We start from the raw sequence: 18,528 nt of genomic DNA, 5'->3' as shown, positions 1-18,528 counted from the left end.
AATACTTATGGACTGTACGTACGACTGTACGTTTCTAAACAGATTACAATGCAGAAAACTCATACTTGGACCTAACTCAGACAGTCTGGCTTTTATGTATTAATTCTCTCTCTCTCTCTCTCTCTCTTTAGGTAACACAATAGAAGATGAAATATGCAGGAGGCTCCTATTAAACACAAAAGATAGCCAAACTGCTGACTGAGGAAGATGAAAAGATGAAGATGGAGATGAAAATCATCTCGGACATCTAACGTTCCTCGTTTCTCAACATGTCCCATTTTGTCAGACTCCTACAAAGGAAGAAGTCTGCTGACTCTTCTGATTTAAGTTCTAAGGACCATGATACAGACCTGGACATGTGATTTACTCCATGAATTGTTTTTCAAAATGTGTCATTAACGAGGATTTCAGTGTGAAGTGGCATGTTTCGTGTCATCACGGCAAGACTGAGCTGTTTTAAGCCACATCCAAAACTCCACCAGCCTTAAGTGGCCTAAAGGATTTCTACTATGGTCTAAAACACAGAGGAGATACTTTAACATGACAAGAAGCACCTTCTTTTATGTAGCTGACCAAATCTGAATGTTTTTGACTTAAATGGACTGGACTGAAATGTGACAGTGAATGTGAAGGCGTAATTACTGACGATCGGATCAGTATTGGAACGAGATTATCTCTTATTTAGACAAAACGTCCTATTTCTCATTTCATATCAAAGTGAGCATTAGCAAGGTCAGTAATAGCTAAGACAAGTAACAAGACAAAACAAGATAAAACAAATATCTCTATAAAACAGTGACATCTATATCTTAGCCTATAATTTTAGTTGATATGTGAAATGATAACCTTTTATGCTAAAGACAGCACTCGCATGTTGACCTGCTGTTCTAGTTCATAACAACCAGAAAGCTTTAGCAAAGCCTTAGCACGCTTTTAGCATGTTGCCTCAGTTAATAGCCTTAGCAGTGATCTAACTGCTTTCACTAACTGATCTCATTAACTGTCAGTGTGTTAAGTCATGTGTGTATATGTATATATGTGTGTGCATGTGACTCACAGTGTATTTTGGGAAAAATGTTTCTCAGATGATAGAATTAACAAGGACAACAGGAACTGTTTGACCGAATATTCCGTTTTATATTTAAATTAGCATTAGCTACGACAGCGGTAACCCCTCGTTCAAGATAAAACCACATAATGAAAATGACTATATTTGTGTGTTTATGACACTGGTTTGTTCGAGATGTTGCGTAGAGGATTGTTTTTGTGGCTCTCCCGAGTCTGTGGCGTTTTAGTCCTTGTTTGCTGCCTTCTTTCACTCCTCTACGTCATCACTTGCAACCCTCATAGCGATGAACCCTTGGTGGTGCCCAGGCTGGGAGTACCAGGCTCTCCACGTGGGCTCGGGGTTCCTGGCGTGCTCAGTGGTGCCCCCTTGGGTTCATCAAGCCATGAAAACTATCAAGCTTTGCTTCAGGAACATGAGGAACAGCAACGGCAACACATTTCCAGCCTGAAGAAGCAAATCGCTGAACTGAAGGAAGCTCTGCAGGAGCGAGTTGAGCAACCAAAGGAGATTCAGGAGAAAGCGAGCAACGCAGGGACCGATCTGAACGAGTTTCTCCGCTCCCAGCTGGGTCGGGCAGAGATAAGTGCAGGTGTCCGCTTGCCAAATGAGTATGCTGTGATACCGTTTGAGAGCTTCACACTGCAGCGTGTCTATCAGCTGGAGACGGGACTCACGCGTCATCCTGAGGAAAAGCCGGCAAGGAAAGATAGACGCGACGAGATTAACGAAGTGGTGGAGAGCGCTGTGCACACACTGAACTCACACAAACACAATGTGGGAGATAAATTTAGTGCAGACAAGGTGTACAGCATGGCTGATTTCATTGAAGGTGAGTTTTTTACTGCTGGATTGGTTCATTGGTAATTGCAGGTGTTGCTAATGTATAAAATGTATAATGTATATGTACATAGTGGTTTAGTTTGTTAGTTACCTCGGGGTTTTGGATAGTGTGAGTCAAATAACTATAACAAAAAGTTAAAATCTGTTCAAATCTGTAGCATTGCCAGCAAAGTGTTATTATTTTCTTAAATGGTTAGTATGTTTGCCTCAAGGGTTTCCTGCCTCCACCGTATTTGTTTGTGTGGAGTTTGCAATTTCTCCTCATGCCTCTGGGGTTTCCGTAGGGTTCTCCAGTTTCCTCCTCCAGTTCAAAGACGTGTGTTGTAGGTGGAGTGGCATCTGTAAATTTTCCGGGGTGTGTGTGAAAGGGTGTGTAAATATGTTTGTGAATGGGTGCGAAAGAGTGTTCACCTGTTCAAGGTAAATCCTCCACCCAATAGGTTAAACAGTGTAGAGAATGGATAGATGGATTGAATAGCTTGTAATTAAGAAAAAGCCTTTTTTTTATCATATATATATATATATATATACATTACAGCGCAGTGAAATTCTTGGTCTCTTGGAGGTTGGTGTCAGAGTGCAGGGTCAGCAACCTTGATCCTCACCAACCCTGAGCCTTAACACCTTGAGCCACTATTGCTTAGCTATTTTATTAAACTGTTAAGCAGTGGATCAGTGCTAATAAATTGCTGCTTCTTATAAATTTGTTGGAAACAAGTGCCTCAAGATAGTCTGTATTTGGTAACAGGACCAAAGCACAAAGAGTTATGATTTAGAAAAATAGAATGGCTGGCTTAGTTTGGATTACCATAATCTTTCAGTATCTCTGGATATTCAGCACCACAGAGTATTTTATAAAAAAAAGCTAGCCTATGTATAAACTTACTGCTAATTCTTTGTCTGTATTTCACTTTGCCTTAAGAACACAACTATCACGTTTCCTGTGAGTTTCCCTTCAGGAAATCCTGTGATATGCGAAGCGTGTGTGTGTGTGTGTGTGTGTGTGTGTGTGTGTGTGTGAGAAAATACCATGGGAAACAAAACCAGCTGCTTTATTGTGTACAGCTGAATTATGTCACACACAGACACGCACACAAACACAGACACACACAAACACAGATACACACAGACACAGATGTGCAGTTATACATAAACACAGCAGGGCAGGGTTCCATACAAAGGTCACAAACAGGCACACACACACACAACGGAAATATCCGATTCATCCACTGAAAACCTCATACGCCACGTCAGTGTGTGTCATGAGAAAAGCTATTCAGTGTAACATATTGGAAAGGTTAAATAATCAAAATGATATTTGGCGTTTAAATATACTGTAACACCACAGAAGCATTCCAGTTTACTTAACAAAGAAGTGTTTGTGAGAAAACTGAAAAGTCACTGAAGTCATATTTAGTTCAGCCAGTTTATTTGTCTTGAAGTCTTGAAAAATCACTCAATTATACACAAAACATACACTGATTACACTCAAAACATAAAAGTTTTTTCAGAAACCCTGTCTAGTTATTCTGTGTGCTGGATAGCATTAGCATTCTTTCAAAAATACTGTCAAGTGAGCTATAGCTAGCTGGCAAGAGCTAGCATTGAAAATAATGAGCATTTATGGAAAGGACTTTCTCTAAGGAATCCTGTCAGGTTAGCTGGTTAGGAAATGCTAGCAGGTAAAAGTACGCTTAAACTACCCTCGGTAACGTTATCTAGTTCTTTCTTTTGTAAGCAACACTGAAGTTTATCAAGGTTTATTTTTATGTGGTCTAAAAATCCTCTTCAGAGGTCTTGTAGTGTCCATGCTTTGACCGCACAAAATTGTTTTGGTGGCAAAAAGGGGAAGCAGGAAGGTGGTGTTAGTGTTATGACTGATCAGTGTATTGCCTCAGGGTTTAACAAATTGACATTACACTCAAAGACATTCCATCTTTATCTCTGATTTCCATATCATTTCTTCTGGGTCAGAGTAATGTTCTGTCGCATTGCTTCAGCTTCTCTCTTTAAACTGTATAATGATACAGTTGTAAGATTCCAAATCTGCCTTCAGTCCTGACTCTGATAATTAGTAAAAGCTATTCTGATGGAAATGAAGCACTAAAGCACATAAAGCTGCATGTTCTCGTATTGTTGCTATTCGAGTACGAAGAGGAAGTGGGGCAGGGTGCAATCACAGCATGCAAGACTTGTTTAATCTTGCCACTGTTTCCTGCTATTGACATTTGTTGACTGAACATGACATTGTTGAGCCAAGGATCTTGCTGAAAATTAGTTTTCATGTGACACACATGAAATTTGAATCCATGTTATTTTTTCATGTTTGTTAGATTCCAAACACAGTTTTATAAATGGTCATTGTGCACAACATGGGGCTTCTGTCCAGTATAGGGCTTCAGACAACAAGCGGTTTTGCATCTCCATAACTCTTGGCCCTAGCTCCGGTCAGTAAGGGGCTTATTGCCCACCCAGGGTCTTCTCCCAAACCATGCACAGGAGACATTTCTGCACACCTAGGAGCTTTGCCTAACATAGGCTTCTACCTAAAAAAGTGCATCTCTGTTAGAAATGGGGCTTTACCATGTCTAAGTTTCTGTCCATTATAGTGCTTTGGCCAGCCAGGGTCTTGAGCCAGAACGAGTTTTTTTCCCCGGCGTAGAGGTTTGAGATTTTTCACTCAGGAGCAGGTTTCATGATTGACACTGGAGATAAGAACTGGATTATAAAGAATTAGGATGTGACAGTAAGTAGCTGAGATTGTGTTCTTTATGCATCCTGTTTGTTTACTGCCACTGCAAGACATGTTGCAGTGTTGTTGCAGGACAAAATAGTGTCAAAAGAGAAAATGATTAAAAGAACAGCCACATTAATTGTAATGACAATGTCATTACAATTAATAATGGCAGTTTCTGATTCAGCTTTTCTTCTGTCTGGGCTCAAGACGTCTTCGTAGTGTTTCCAACAGCTGAGACAAGAGCGGAGTTGAACTTACTTACACAAGTCTTCCGTGCAAACTTTTGTGTGAACTGAGTTTCCTTCTTGAGCCAAAAGTCAGTGAGACATTGCAACACGACTCTAATTTCCTGTCTGAACAATAAAAGCTTTGATGCCATTCTGCACAGATCTGTTAGAATACTTTTGTTGTGTCGCTGTGAGAAAATGACACCGGTGCTGACAGATTTAAGTGTTTAATAAAAGAAATCGTGTTTATCATGGTGTCATGCGTGACAGTCGTTCAGCTGTTTCTAAACACACCAAGGCTGAAACGAGGCCAGAGAGAGAGCGATGTAAGTATACGCTGAGAAATGATTAAGTTTTTGTTTACAAAATTACCATGGTTACCATTTATTTTGATGAAATTAATATTAAAATATTTACCTGTATTTGATTTCACTGTGCAGCATCTTGTTGAAGACCTATCATTTATCAATAAAGTTTTTAGATATATATATATATTATATTTATATATATGTATTATAATATATATAGTTTTATATATTTTTTTATATATTTATAGTTTATATACGTATATATATGTATATATATAAAATTATACATTGAAAGATCTTTTGTATCACAATCAAGTGTTTGCTGGAACCTATGAAAGTTTATGGAAGCACTGAAGGTGCAAGATATATATAATATATTTTTATTTTTTCAATGTATTGATCATTATTTAAACAGTATTTTGTATTTTCACTTCATAAGTTGCCATTTTGACAAAGTCTTGTTTCTTGTTTTTTTTGACACTTTTTTTTGATTTACTTCATTAATATTTTGTTATTTTGAAGTGAATTGCTATTTTGTCTTAGTATCTTGTCACTTTTACTAAGTTGAGATTTTGACATGGTATATATTTTTAATAAGTTGTTATTTTACTCAGAATTTTGTTTTAATGTTGAGTGAAAACAAAAAGCAAGATTATTTATAAGATCATTATATTACATCTTTATATTGTCTTAATATCTCCATATTATGACTTAATGCAGTGGTCTTCACTATTTTTTTCATGCGAGCCACACTGATAGGACAAAGTCAATAGGAGAGCCACTTTCACCGCAAAGTGTGCCAAGTCACATTGCTTTGTTCCTGTTCATATTGTGCGCAGGATTGTTTGATAAGAAAGCGATCCATTTTTTAGTCCGTGTGTTCAGTAAACACAAGTTTTTAACTAGCATGAAACACAAACTAGCTTCTGGCAGGCCGCCAAAAACTGGCTATCGCGAAGAACGCAGTGAGTCAGTGACGAGTCAAATAATATATATAAATATATTATTATTTGTAATAGAGCACATTCGTTTTTCTATGCTTCCCTGATTGTTTTTAATGATATTTAAATGAAAAATAAATTTTAACCACATGATCATATCATCGTATTATTTACTGCCTGTCACGAACACGGGATAAAACGGACAAATAAACGGGGTTTAATAACAGAAGTACACAAAACATGACACGGACTAGAGACAGGACCAGACAACAGTTGATTCCGCGCTGCACAAGGCAACGTGGCACAGTTAAATAGAACAATGATGATAACAATAGGAATCGGGTGTGCAGAAACGGGGGGAGCAGACAAAGGCGGGGCAGACACGTGACGAGGAACATAAACAAAAGGCACGTGGCCATAGTCCGGGCTGAGTCCTGACAGAGCCACGTGAGCCGCATATTAAAGCTTGGCGAGCCGCAGGAGGCTCGAGAGCCGCGCAATGAGTAACACTGACTTAATGAGTTGTTATTTAACAAGATGTAATTTTGTATGTATATATTTTTATTTTGATTTAGTACATCATTCTTTTGTATTATTATCTTGCTAGTTTGACTTAATAAGTTGTTATTTTGAATTAGTATCTTGTTTTTTTCCTTGGGGTTCTCTGGTTTCCTCCCCAATCCCAAAAATACACAGGTTGACTGTCATCTCATAAACTGTCCATATTGTGCCCTGTGTGTTGGGATAGACTCCAGGTTCCCCTGATAAGGACTACAGAAAATAGATGGACCTTGTTCTAGTTCTTTACTGTTATTTTGACTGTGTCTTGTTATTTTGACTAATACATTATTTTGACTTAAATAACAAGACACACAGTCAAAACAATGACTGCACTCGAAAAAAAGAACCACACTTTCTCTTCAGTCCTTTTGTAATAGCTAAACATCATGTAATATCATCATGTCTCATCAATAACTAGCTAGCTGTTCAGCCTTTCTTTTTATCTCTTTCGAAACTAATAAAACAAATTGGCAAAAAAAAAAATTTGGCATGTTTCCAAGAAACCAGACACAGAAATGCCTCTGTCCTGAAGGCTTTCCCATGTCATGAAATTTAAATTTACAGCTTTATCTCTGACAGCTCTTTCTTTCAAGTCTGTTGTCTCAGTATGTCCCTGTTAAAATCAGCAGCAAAACGTTGTTGGTCTGAGCGCCGTTTACGACGGAAATGTCTCTGAAGTGTATTTTAGTCGTGTGGCTCAGAGAACATACACACACCAACTCCATGACACTACATATCGATCGTCCTTTTTTGGAGGTGTTGATGGGATATCAGCAGCGTGAATAACTTGGCTTGTGTTATGATATCAGAATGTATGATAAGTTTAGTGTTATAGCAGTGATCGGATTTAGAAGTAATAATTAGTGTCTTTTCTCTCTCTCTCTCTCTCGCTCTCTCTCTCTCTCCCTCCCTCTCTGTAGGTTTAGCACGAACAGAGAAGGATAAAGGAACACTGTATGAACTGACGTTCCGTGGAGATCGGAAAAACGAGTTCAGGCGCCTCATCCTGTTTCGTCCCTTCGGACCATTAATGAAGGTGTCGAACGAACGCGTGGCAACATCTCACACCGCCATTAACATCATCGTACCTCTTTCCCAAAGAGCCGACAAATTCAAACAATTTATGCACACCTTCAGGTAAAAACATGGCTGTTAGACACACCTACATCATCAGCAGTTTTTTTTTTCCCGAAGCACCACTTGAGACTGTAAGACTTTAAATATAGTGGTGTATGGGTAAACTATAGTGCTTTCCATTATCTTCTGTAAGAAAAGAATTAAGATTGAGAGTTTTATTATTACCAGTAATAAGTTTGTAATATAGCAGGTGTGATGTTCTAGGAAAACAATCAACAATCCTGTGGAGTGATAAGGCACTTTGGAAGGTGGGGTTTCTGTTACTATAGCAACATTTTGCAAATAGTTAACTAATTTGCCAAGACACATCACACGTTTTAGCCATGTATAACTTATTAACCCGAAACAGATTCCCAACACAGACAGACCTTCAATCCTTTAACCACTTACAGTATGTTATAGCAGCCTATAAATATAGCAGCCTTCCATCCATCCATCTTCTACCGCTTATCCGGGGCCGGGTCGCGGGGGCAGCAGTCTGAGCAGGGACACCCAGACTTCCCTCTCCCCAGACACTTCCTCCAGCTCCTCCGGGGGAATACCGAGGCGTTCCCAGGCCAGCCGAGAGACATAGTCCCTCCAGCGTGTCCTAGGTCTTCCCCGGGGCCTCTTCCCGGTTGGACATGCCGGGAAGAGGCATGGAAGATAGCATCCAGGAGGCATCCGGAACAGATGCCCGAGCCACCTCAGCTGACTCCTCTCGATGTGGAGGAGCAGTGGCTCTACTCTGAGCTCCTCCCGAGTGACAGAGCTCCTCACCCTATCTCTAATGGAGCGCCCAGCCACCCTGCGGAGGAAACTCATTTCGGCCGCCTGTATCCGGGATCTTGTCCTTTCGGTCATGACCCAAAGCTGGTGAGGGTAGGAACGTAGATCGACTTCGCCTTGCGGCTCAGCTCTTTCTTTACCACAACAGACCGGTATATCGACCGCATCACTGCAGAAGATACACCGATCCGCCTGTCGATCTCCCGCTCCATCCTTCCCTCACTCGTGTACAAGACCCCAAGATACTTAAACTCCTCCACTTGAGGCAGGAGCTTTCCACCAACCTGAAGGGGGCAAGCCACCCTTTTCCGGCTGAGAACCATGGCCTCGGACTTGGAGGTGCTGATTCTCATCCCCGCCGCTTCACACTCGGCTGCAAACCGTCCCAGTGCACACTGAAGGTCCTGATTTGAAGAAGCCAACAGGACAACATCATCTGCGAAAAGCAGAGACGAAATCCCGTGGTCCCCAAACTGGACTCCCTCCGGCCCCCGACTGCGCCTAGAAATCCTGTTCATATAAATAATGAACAGGACCGGTGACGAAGGGCAGCCCTGCCGGAGTCCAGCATGCACCGGGAACAAGTCTGACTTACTGCCGGCAATGCGAACCAAACTCCTGCTCCGGTCATATAGGGACCGGACAGCCCTTAGCAGAGGGCCCCGGACCCCATACTCCCAGAGCACCCCCCACAGATCACCATGAGGGACACGGTCGAATGCCTTCTCCAGATCCACAAAGCACATGTGGACTGGTTGGGCAAACTCCCATGAACCCTCCAGCAACCTGGTGAGGGTATAGAGATGGTCCAGTGTTCCACGACCGGGACGAAACCCGCATTGTTCCTCCTGAATCCGAGGTTCGACTATCGGCCGAATTCTGCTCTCCAGTACCCTGGCATAGACTTTTCCGGGGAGCCTTTAAATAATATAAATGAAGCTTTGCATGTTACTTTTAAACTGCAAACTTCTCTGTCGTGAAGACTTCCCTGTGGTCGAAGGCTTAAATTAACTTTGACACTGAAGACTCCTTCCTTTATGCACTAAATAACATTTTTGAGTCATGTTCTCTCCAATTCCATCATTCTTTTTATCTGTTTATATAAAGCATCCATACAAGCCCCAAGTTAGCATAGAAACAATGATGCATTTAAAAGAGTGCAGTAATGTAACCTACGCTCAGATCTCCTGTTATTGAAAATCTGATCAATCAAAATTGAGCATTGAACAATGCTGATAAATTCAGTGTTGGTGGCGGCAGGACATATGGGCATAAAGCTGTCTAAAACCTCTGATGTGCAATGACATGTTACGGAAAGAGACAATTGAAAGAGATTCTCATTAGCATGATGATAACTTTCAGTAAATGTTTTGGCAGCATTGTAAAAATTGACGAGAAGTCAGACGAGAAAGAGGAAATGAAAAGAGGGGAAAAGGGGAAGTAGGACTTCATTAATGGTTAGAGAAGATGGTACTTAGATTAGAAAGTAAATAAATCATGTGTTGAATAATTGTAAGAGTGTAACTTGGGTGTTGAGTGTAAACCGTAAATGAATTCATCTCATTTTTATGGTAGAATTGGTTCACTGACGTGTGATTGATGTAGTAAATGATAGGAACAGCAAAAATGTTTTGAGCATACAAAGGCCTGGGGTTTAAGGTTGGGGGGTTAGGGGTTAGGGTTAGGGGGTTAGGGGTTAGGGTTAGGGGGTTAGGGGTTGGGGGTTAGGGTTAGGGGGTTAGAGTTAGGGTATAAGGGTTAGGGTTAGGGCTTTAGGGTTGAAGGTTAGGAGTTTAGGGCTTAGCGAGTTAGGGTTGGGGGTTTTTGGTTTAGGGGTTTGGGTTTAGGATTAAGGTTTGGGTTTGGGGTAGGTGTTGGGTTAGGATTAGAGGTATAGGGGTTTAAGGTTAAGGTTAGGACTTCAGGTTTTAGGGTTAAGGGTATAAAGTTTAGGGTTAAGGGTTAGGTGTTTAGGGTTAAAAGTGTGGGGCACATTGTTTGAGAAATGCTTCAGAAAACTGAGTCGGGCTGACAAACAAAACAAACGTGTAGCCAATGAGCAGAAAGGGGCGTGTCTTGTCATATGCAGCGGAGAGAGTGTTCAGTGTGCATGTCTGACATTAGACAAAAGAGATTGAAGGATTGACATGCGGATAAAAAAGAAAAGCGGAGCAAAAAAAGGCTTACGATAAGGCAAGAAGCAGGACCCGTGTTAATATAGTGTTAATGTATTAATGTATTCAATGTTAGAGATTTAAGCACTTATGTACGTCGCTCTGGATAAGGGCGTCTGCCAAATGCTGTAAATGTAAATGTAAATGTAAATATAGGATCAGCTTTCCAGTGCTGGAGAGAACTGAACGTCTTCCACGTGAAACGGAGATAAACCTTTCACGGTACAACACACAGTACTACAAAAACACATTTGTATCACCATAGTATTATTCATTGTGTTCATTTATTGATAAAAAATATACCCTCGGTCATCTGCCCCAGCAGGTTCCACCATGGGTTGCGTATGTATGTGTGGGCGGAGCTATCAAAACAGGGGTGACAGTCATTTGGGTTAGGGGCGTGTTTGTTTTGGTGATTTCAAATGTCAACATTGGCTTTCAAACATCGTGCACCCAACCTTTAAGTTTAGTGGTTACCCATGAAAGAAAACCCATAATGGAAATGTTCAGGAATCTGATGGAAACCATTAAACCGATTTCCATTACACAATCATGAGACATTGTTCTATTTTCAGCAGAACTGTTCCAGCTTTATCGTATAAAACATCACAGATGGAATCCCAACTTTGTGATATAAAGAAAATTAGTTACAGGAAGTGCTATGTAGCTAGCAAGCTAATAGCAAGAGTGGAAAATTAACATTTGACATATAATTGACTTGCAGAACTTGGATAAAAGCATTCGTGGCTAATAGCGACTTTGGCCAACAGCAACATTATAAGGAAGAGCATAAGCAGGATAAAAGCAGTTTTGTCTCAGGCGCCATTGGCTTTATGAGATTATGAAAAGGAATGTAGGTCGCTAAAATGTACACACAGGATAAGGAGGGCTCTATTATACATTATCTGAAACTGTAATCGGGAATCATTAAAACCCTTTCAGACGCAGTGCTTCTTTCTCTTTAATTATGCATTTTTTCCCCATTTAAAGGTTGTACACTACATTTGAGTATAAATTGAATTGTTGGCTGTATTTCAACCCATCGATGAGCTTCCTGTGAGCCACAATCTAATTATAAACGTCACGATTTTTTACCTTCACTTTGCAAAAGGTGTAGTTTACGTTTTCTCGTTAAATACCTTGATGGCAGGATGACTTTGTTATTCCCGCTACTGCACACGGTCTGCTTTGTTTGTTTAGTAAATCAAGGAGCACAACTGTCTTCAGGTGCAAATATACACAGTACAATAAAGCGAATAAAGGTTTAAGTGCTTAAGGACAACATTAATTTAGTAGTTTAAATATTCGTTTTAGAGTCTGGGGAGAAAAAAAACAGGAAAGGAAAGAGGAGTCATATAGAGAACAAGTCGTTTTTGGTGTGTAGTGTTTGTAAGAGTTCTGTGGTTAAGGCTTTGGGGAACAGAAGGATTAAACCCTATCACTGCCAAGCTGACATTGTTGTGTCTTTGAGCAAAACCCCTAAAGGATAAAAATAAATGCATTTTCCCAAATAAATAAATCTAGAGAAAATAAATAAATCTCTTACCGTACTGGTTAAGACATAATTGTTAATGCACTGAATTAATGCTATGCCTGCAGATAAACCTTAGCCTCCGTACTGTAACTACATTAAAGCGGTATCCCCGCTATCTTCAGGAGTTCATGAATCAACCCAGATGATGGAATGATGGAACCCAGTCTGAGTAATGATCTGTTCACACATCCAGAGATTTTATCGCTCCAAGTCTCCAGTCTCTGTACCATGAAGTGGTCAGTAGGTGTCTATACTCTGATCCTGGTTGCCATAGTAATAACCTTTATCAGTGGGTGGAGCAACTAGCATTCCAGATCCTTTACCAGTTTACCTTTACTTACCAATAAAAATAAATATTTTGGAGGGAGATTTGGGATGTGGTAGTCTAGTGGTTAAGGTGTTGGACTACTGACTGGTGGGTCATTGGGTTCAAATCCCAGGTCCTCCAAGCTGCAACTGCTGGGCCCCTGGGCAAGGCCCTTAATGCTCAGTTGTATAAATTGAAATAAATTGTAAGTCACTCTGGATAAGGGTCCATGCTAAATGCCAGAAATGTATTTGGTGTTTTTGTCTGAAATTTAGCAGTGTATAACAACATCACAAAGCAGTGTGTGATTTTTGCCACAAATCACGTGCTCTCTGCTGTCTTCACGTCCGTTTGTAGTCGCTCCAACATTTGACAACAACTTTGTCATTTTGCTGATTTAGACACGGACATATCTAGACACGAACGTAGGTGTGGTTCATGATGCCATTTTATATTTTATAGCTCTCGTTGAAAAATAAAGCTCTTTGGTTGCTTTATCACTGTATGTGTGAACGTAGCAGTAGAGGGATGGTGTTACAATCCCGCCTGTTTAGTAGAGCGTAACCGGCCCTAGTGTAGCTTCTGGCTTCTGTTCAGGATTGAAGGAGATATGACAAGTTGAGATCAGACACTTTCGCATAAATTACACTCCTCAGTGCTGATGTTTGATGTGTCCCTCAAACATGAGCTTCGAGCTGAGTTTTTACCATTTTTTACATTTGTAGAAAGATAAAAAGAGATAAAAAAAAATCGCAAAATCAGCACAAACCTGGAACATTTGGCATCTGACTACCAGAATGTGTCTGTGTCTAACTGCTGGAATTTCACGGTGTGTGTGTGTGTGTGTGTGTGAGAGAGAGAGAGAGAGAGAGAGAGAGAGAGATACCCACAGTGAATTAAAACACAAACTGTAACATTTTCCTTTATTAAATACATCATTTTATAAAGATGTAACACATGAAATTGGCCAATAAGTATAAATATAATCTAAAATAGATTTAGTATTTAAATGAGTAACCTCAGCTTGGTGTTACACTGCATCACACCACAACAATGTTGCCATAACTATAACAGAACCACCCTTATTACATCTCGAGATATTATAATTATTATCATCTCGAGATGAATAATCATCATGAATCATTGTCTATGCAGGTAAAATCTGATTCGTGTGTGTGTGTCTGTGTGTCAGGGAGGTGTGCATAAAGCAAGATGGACGAGTTCACCTCACCGTTGTCTACTTCGGCCAAGACCAGATGAACGAAGTCAAAGTAATCCTAGAAAACACATCCAGGTAAAGTACAAGCGTGTGTGTGTGCATGAGTGTGTGCATGTGCGTGTGTGCGTGTGCGTGTGGACTAATGAACACTGTCAAACAGGGCAGGAAGCAATGCTGAACCAGTCATTATTGAAAGTGAAATTTTCTACAAGGCACACACACACACACACTCGCTGTTTGTGTGCACAGTAGATGATTGCAGGGCTGAGTTTCGGGTGGAGATCTCGCACAGTTAGACTGGTGCCACTGTGATCTTTGACCTCAAAGAAAATGATGGTGTCCTGTGCCAGATGAACTCTACATACTTTTCATCCTCCTCATGCTTCTCATGTCTCTCTGTCCGTCTCTCTCTCACTCTCTCTCTCTGTCTGTGTCTGTCTCTCTCTCTCTCTCTCTCTGTCTTTCTTGGTAGAAAGCAGAAGGTGTTGATTCAGTTTCTATAGCAGTGTTTATGACAGTAGTTCCAACTGCAAGGAAAATCACAAGTTTATATTAATGCATTCTTTAAAACGCGTGATCGTTTCCATAGTAACAGTAATGCAAGCAAACATACGTTTATTTTATAATAATTGTTTATAGCAAGAATGAGTAAAAAATGTGATGTATGGTTAATTAATAAAACACGTTTACTGTAGTAATCAGTGAAAATAAATAACTTTAGGAGCTTAACCGTAACTCCAGTTCATTACACCTCCTGTCGTTTAATTATTTTTTTCTTTATCATCAAACCTCTAGGTGTTTTCGTCCTCACTCATTAGGATCTTTGCCGTTTAAGGGTTCTGTTGATGAGTACGAGTTCCACCGAGCACCTTTGTTCTATTTCGTCGAGCTCTTTATTCATATGAGCAGAATGCAAACTAATGATTAAAAATGACTTTATACTTGATTCGTGTTAAACAGCAACGTTTCATCAGTCAAAGCTTTGCACACATTTTATAAGAAATGTAAACGAATTCTCAGTGTTGCATTAGCAGTGTGCTCTTCTGTACACCCAGATAAATGTCCTGTGAATGTTAGAATATCACTGTTGACCCTTTTAAACAAGTAAACACACACACACACACACACACACACACACACACACACACACACATCAGACATCATTCTGAAAACCAGACACATTCTGCCCATGATTAATTTATAGTGCACACACACACACACACACACACACACACACACTCAGGGGAAATCCTCCCCTTCTGAAGACTTCATAATGTATTCTGTGTGATCTTCAGTCTGTTCAGAGAAAACCTTTGGTCTCCGGTTTAAAGAGAGCTGAACACACATCTGCGAATCGATAGCCATAAATAATTTGTGTTCATTTGAGATGTAGAAGAGACAGCACACACGAACACATGCCAACTAATCCAGCCAGAGTATTATTGCACAACAAAATAGGATTCTTTTACTTTGGTTCTTTTTAAAGGAGCCAAAACATAACATTACCTCAGACGTCCAATCTTATGCTAAACTATCCTACACTATATTATAATAATAAATATGTAAACTAATACAGGAGCAGTTCCTGTAGTGCAGTTTCTTCCTATCACACTATACAGCATATAGGATTGTACAGGATAGTTTAGTATTGTAGAGTATAATGAAGATAATAGGTGTAGTATGGTCTTGTAAAGAAAATATGGAGATAATATGAGATTAGATTAGATTAGATTGGAGTTTATTGTCATTGCACATGGGTACAAGGCAATGAAATACAATAAGCATCTAACCATCTAAGTGCAAAGTGGTAGAGAAATATATATGGGGGGGGGGGGTTATGGGCCTTGCTTAGGTGGCAGCTTGCAGCTTGTGGCAGCTTGAACCCTGATTTTTACATTAAATCACATTTGCAGAATATAGCAGATGCCCTATTCCAAAGCGACTTACATTTTAATCTCATTTTAACACAAACGAGGTTAAGTTGTATTACAATCCAGCAAGTGGCAACTTGTTGGACCTGGGATTCAAATTCACAATCTTCTGATTGGTAGGTGTTTTATTGTAATTAAACACCTTATTGTAAAGAAAATATGGAGATAATATGAGAATAGATTTGATTAGAGTTTATTGTCATTGCACATGGGTACAAGGCAATGAAATGCAATTAGCATCTAACCATCTAAGTGCAAAGTGGTAGAGAAATATAAGATATACAGACTAATTATTTATTATATATATATATATATATATATATATATATATATATATATATATATATATATATATATATATATATATATATATATACACACATAGAGAGAGAGAGAGAGAGAGAGAGAGAGAGAGAGAGAGAGAATATATATATATATATATATATATATATACATATATATATATATATATATATACACAGAGAATATATACATTACCATCAGTGGGGGTTTTAGTGAATTATAGAGTTCGGTAAGGAGAAACTGTGGGGAAAAACTGTTACCTGCTGGTTTTGGACTGCAGGCACCTGAACCTGAAATATAATATGCTATGTTCAATAAATTAGCTATATTCTTGTGTGTGATAGGATGAAACATTTACATTTTTGAAAAAAAAAGAAAAAAAAGAAAAATGCAAAGAGTAAAAAAATCAGATTTTCTCCAAATTTGCACTGTGTTCAGAAGGACAAACACAGGAGTGCCCTTAGTTTAGTACTATTAACTTCTAAAGATGAGAGATAGTGTAGTATAATAAGATAGTGTGTTATGGTGTAACATACTGTAGTATAATAATACAATTTTTTTATTCAGTTTATTTGTATAGCGATTTTAACAACTGACGTTGTCTCAAAGCATAGAAACAGAGTAAAAATGCTAATGGTAATTAAAATTAAATTATTATTTATGTCCAATATTTATCCCTAATGAGCAAGTGTAACAGTTGCGGACCGGAGCGTCAGCCGTCCACTGTAGCATTTGGACCCAAACGCAGGGATTCCAGTGCAAACACCTTTTATTTTAAGAAAACACAAGACTAATACAAACTTATTTTAAACATGAAACCTAGACATGGCTTGGCATGGCAATAACATTACTTGGAAATCTACAACAAAATAAACATGACAGTTATAACACCTATAATGACTCACAAACACAATGACAATGGACCAGACCACCATACTGTATATAGGGCATCTAATTAGAGCCCACAAGGAACAGGTGCACTGGTGGAAACATGAGACAGGTAGCACCACCCACATAAACAACAAAGTATATGATAAGGAAACACCTGCAAGTCTGCCCTCTGGTGGTCTGGCAAGAAGCGATCCAAGCTCTTTACAGCAAGCCTGAGGAAAAACTCCCTGAGATGATATAAGGAAGAAACCTTGAGAGGAACCAGAGTCAGAAGTGAACATCATCCTCATTTGGGTGACACTGGACAGGAAATAATGTCAATGGAAATAATGTCCTTTCTACAACAGTTTGCTGTTGAGTGGAATTAAGCAACCAAGAGCTCCTGAGGATCGAACAGATCAGAGTCATTACTGAGTTCATTACAGACTTAACACTAATTCCTTCCATTCCAAAGTCTTTAAATGTTCACTGATGAAGACCAAAGCACAAAGCTAGCTACATAAAGCTATAGTATATTTCAGTACAGTAAAGGAATGTTTAAATTTAAACTCATGCTCTGCTTTTGTACTTTAACCGATACTGAAAAGTAAATGTTTACATTTGTACGTCCTACAATTATTTACAGTGCCACAACAACCACACCCACAGCTGTACATTTCCACGTTGCACACTTGCACTACATTCACATCCTTCGCTTTAATATTTAGAATATGTCCATATACTGTATGTCTTCACTCATGCACATCACTCTATCACGCTACCTCTGTTCTGAGACGGGCTAGAAGTGGGAAAAATAGGAAGCTAGCACCGGTTCTATGTTTGTTTACACTATCTCAGTTTTTTCTGATCTACTTTAATATATTCTTTGATATATACTTATTCACCTGTGACTTATTATTATTGCACTGCATTTTTTTAGGACAGTCATTCAAAGCATTTCACTACATGTCGTATTGTGTTTGATTGTGTATGTGACAAATAAAATTTGAATCTATCGATAACATACCATACCAGATTACATAGCTGTTGCGTAATACAGTACAGAAGATTGTATAAGAAATGCTTCCATACAAACTCATGTACTGTAACTGATATCGACCATTAAGAGTCTAGATTTGTGCGACTTAAACCTGTGTATTTTATTTACTGTAGTATGATGGAAATGAGAGGCTTAGATATCAGATCTGGAGATATTAAGAAAGGACAAAATTACATGCAACACTGAATTAGCTTTAAGCATCATAACTTACACTGTGAATTGGTTGAAGTTCATTTCAATTCAGTTCAATTAAATTGTATTTGTATAGCGGGTTTAACATCGGACAGTGTCTCAAAGCAGCTTTACAGAACATAAAAAACATAATACACAAAGTTCATTATTGTGTGTGTGTGTGAGAGCGAGAGAGAGAGAGAGAGAAAGAGGTAAGTGAATTGAAGTGTGTGTGTTTGATAGAGGTAAGTGTGTGTGTTTGTGAAAATGTAAGTGAAAGGAGTGTAGTGTGTGTGTGTGTGAGAAAGAGGTAAGTGAAGTGTGTGTTTGTGTGTGTGAAAGGTGTGTGTGTGTGTGTGTGTGTGTGTGTG

General features: G+C 39.2%; 1 protein-coding gene across 1 annotated transcript in view; it reads left to right on the top strand.

Moving 5' to 3' along the window:
- csgalnact1a (chondroitin sulfate N-acetylgalactosaminyltransferase 1a) overlaps positions 1-18,528 on the top strand; it is a 32,694-nt gene that overhangs the window by 7,000 nt on the left and 7,166 nt on the right. Inside the window, exons 2-4 of the mRNA XM_060896019.1 lie at positions 132-1,898; positions 7,604-7,820; positions 13,796-13,897. Coding sequence (XP_060752002.1) covers positions 1,244-1,898; positions 7,604-7,820; positions 13,796-13,897 — 974 coding nt within the window. The 5' untranslated portion in view covers positions 132-1,243. The remainder of the gene's footprint in view (positions 1-131; positions 1,899-7,603; positions 7,821-13,795; positions 13,898-18,528) is intronic.

The sequence above is a fragment of the Tachysurus vachellii genome, chromosome 20 (genome assembly GCF_030014155.1).
Source record: "Tachysurus vachellii isolate PV-2020 chromosome 20, HZAU_Pvac_v1, whole genome shotgun sequence".
NCBI lineage: Eukaryota > Metazoa > Chordata > Actinopteri > Siluriformes > Bagridae > Tachysurus > Tachysurus vachellii.
This window is presented reverse-complemented; position numbering and strand designations above follow the sequence as displayed.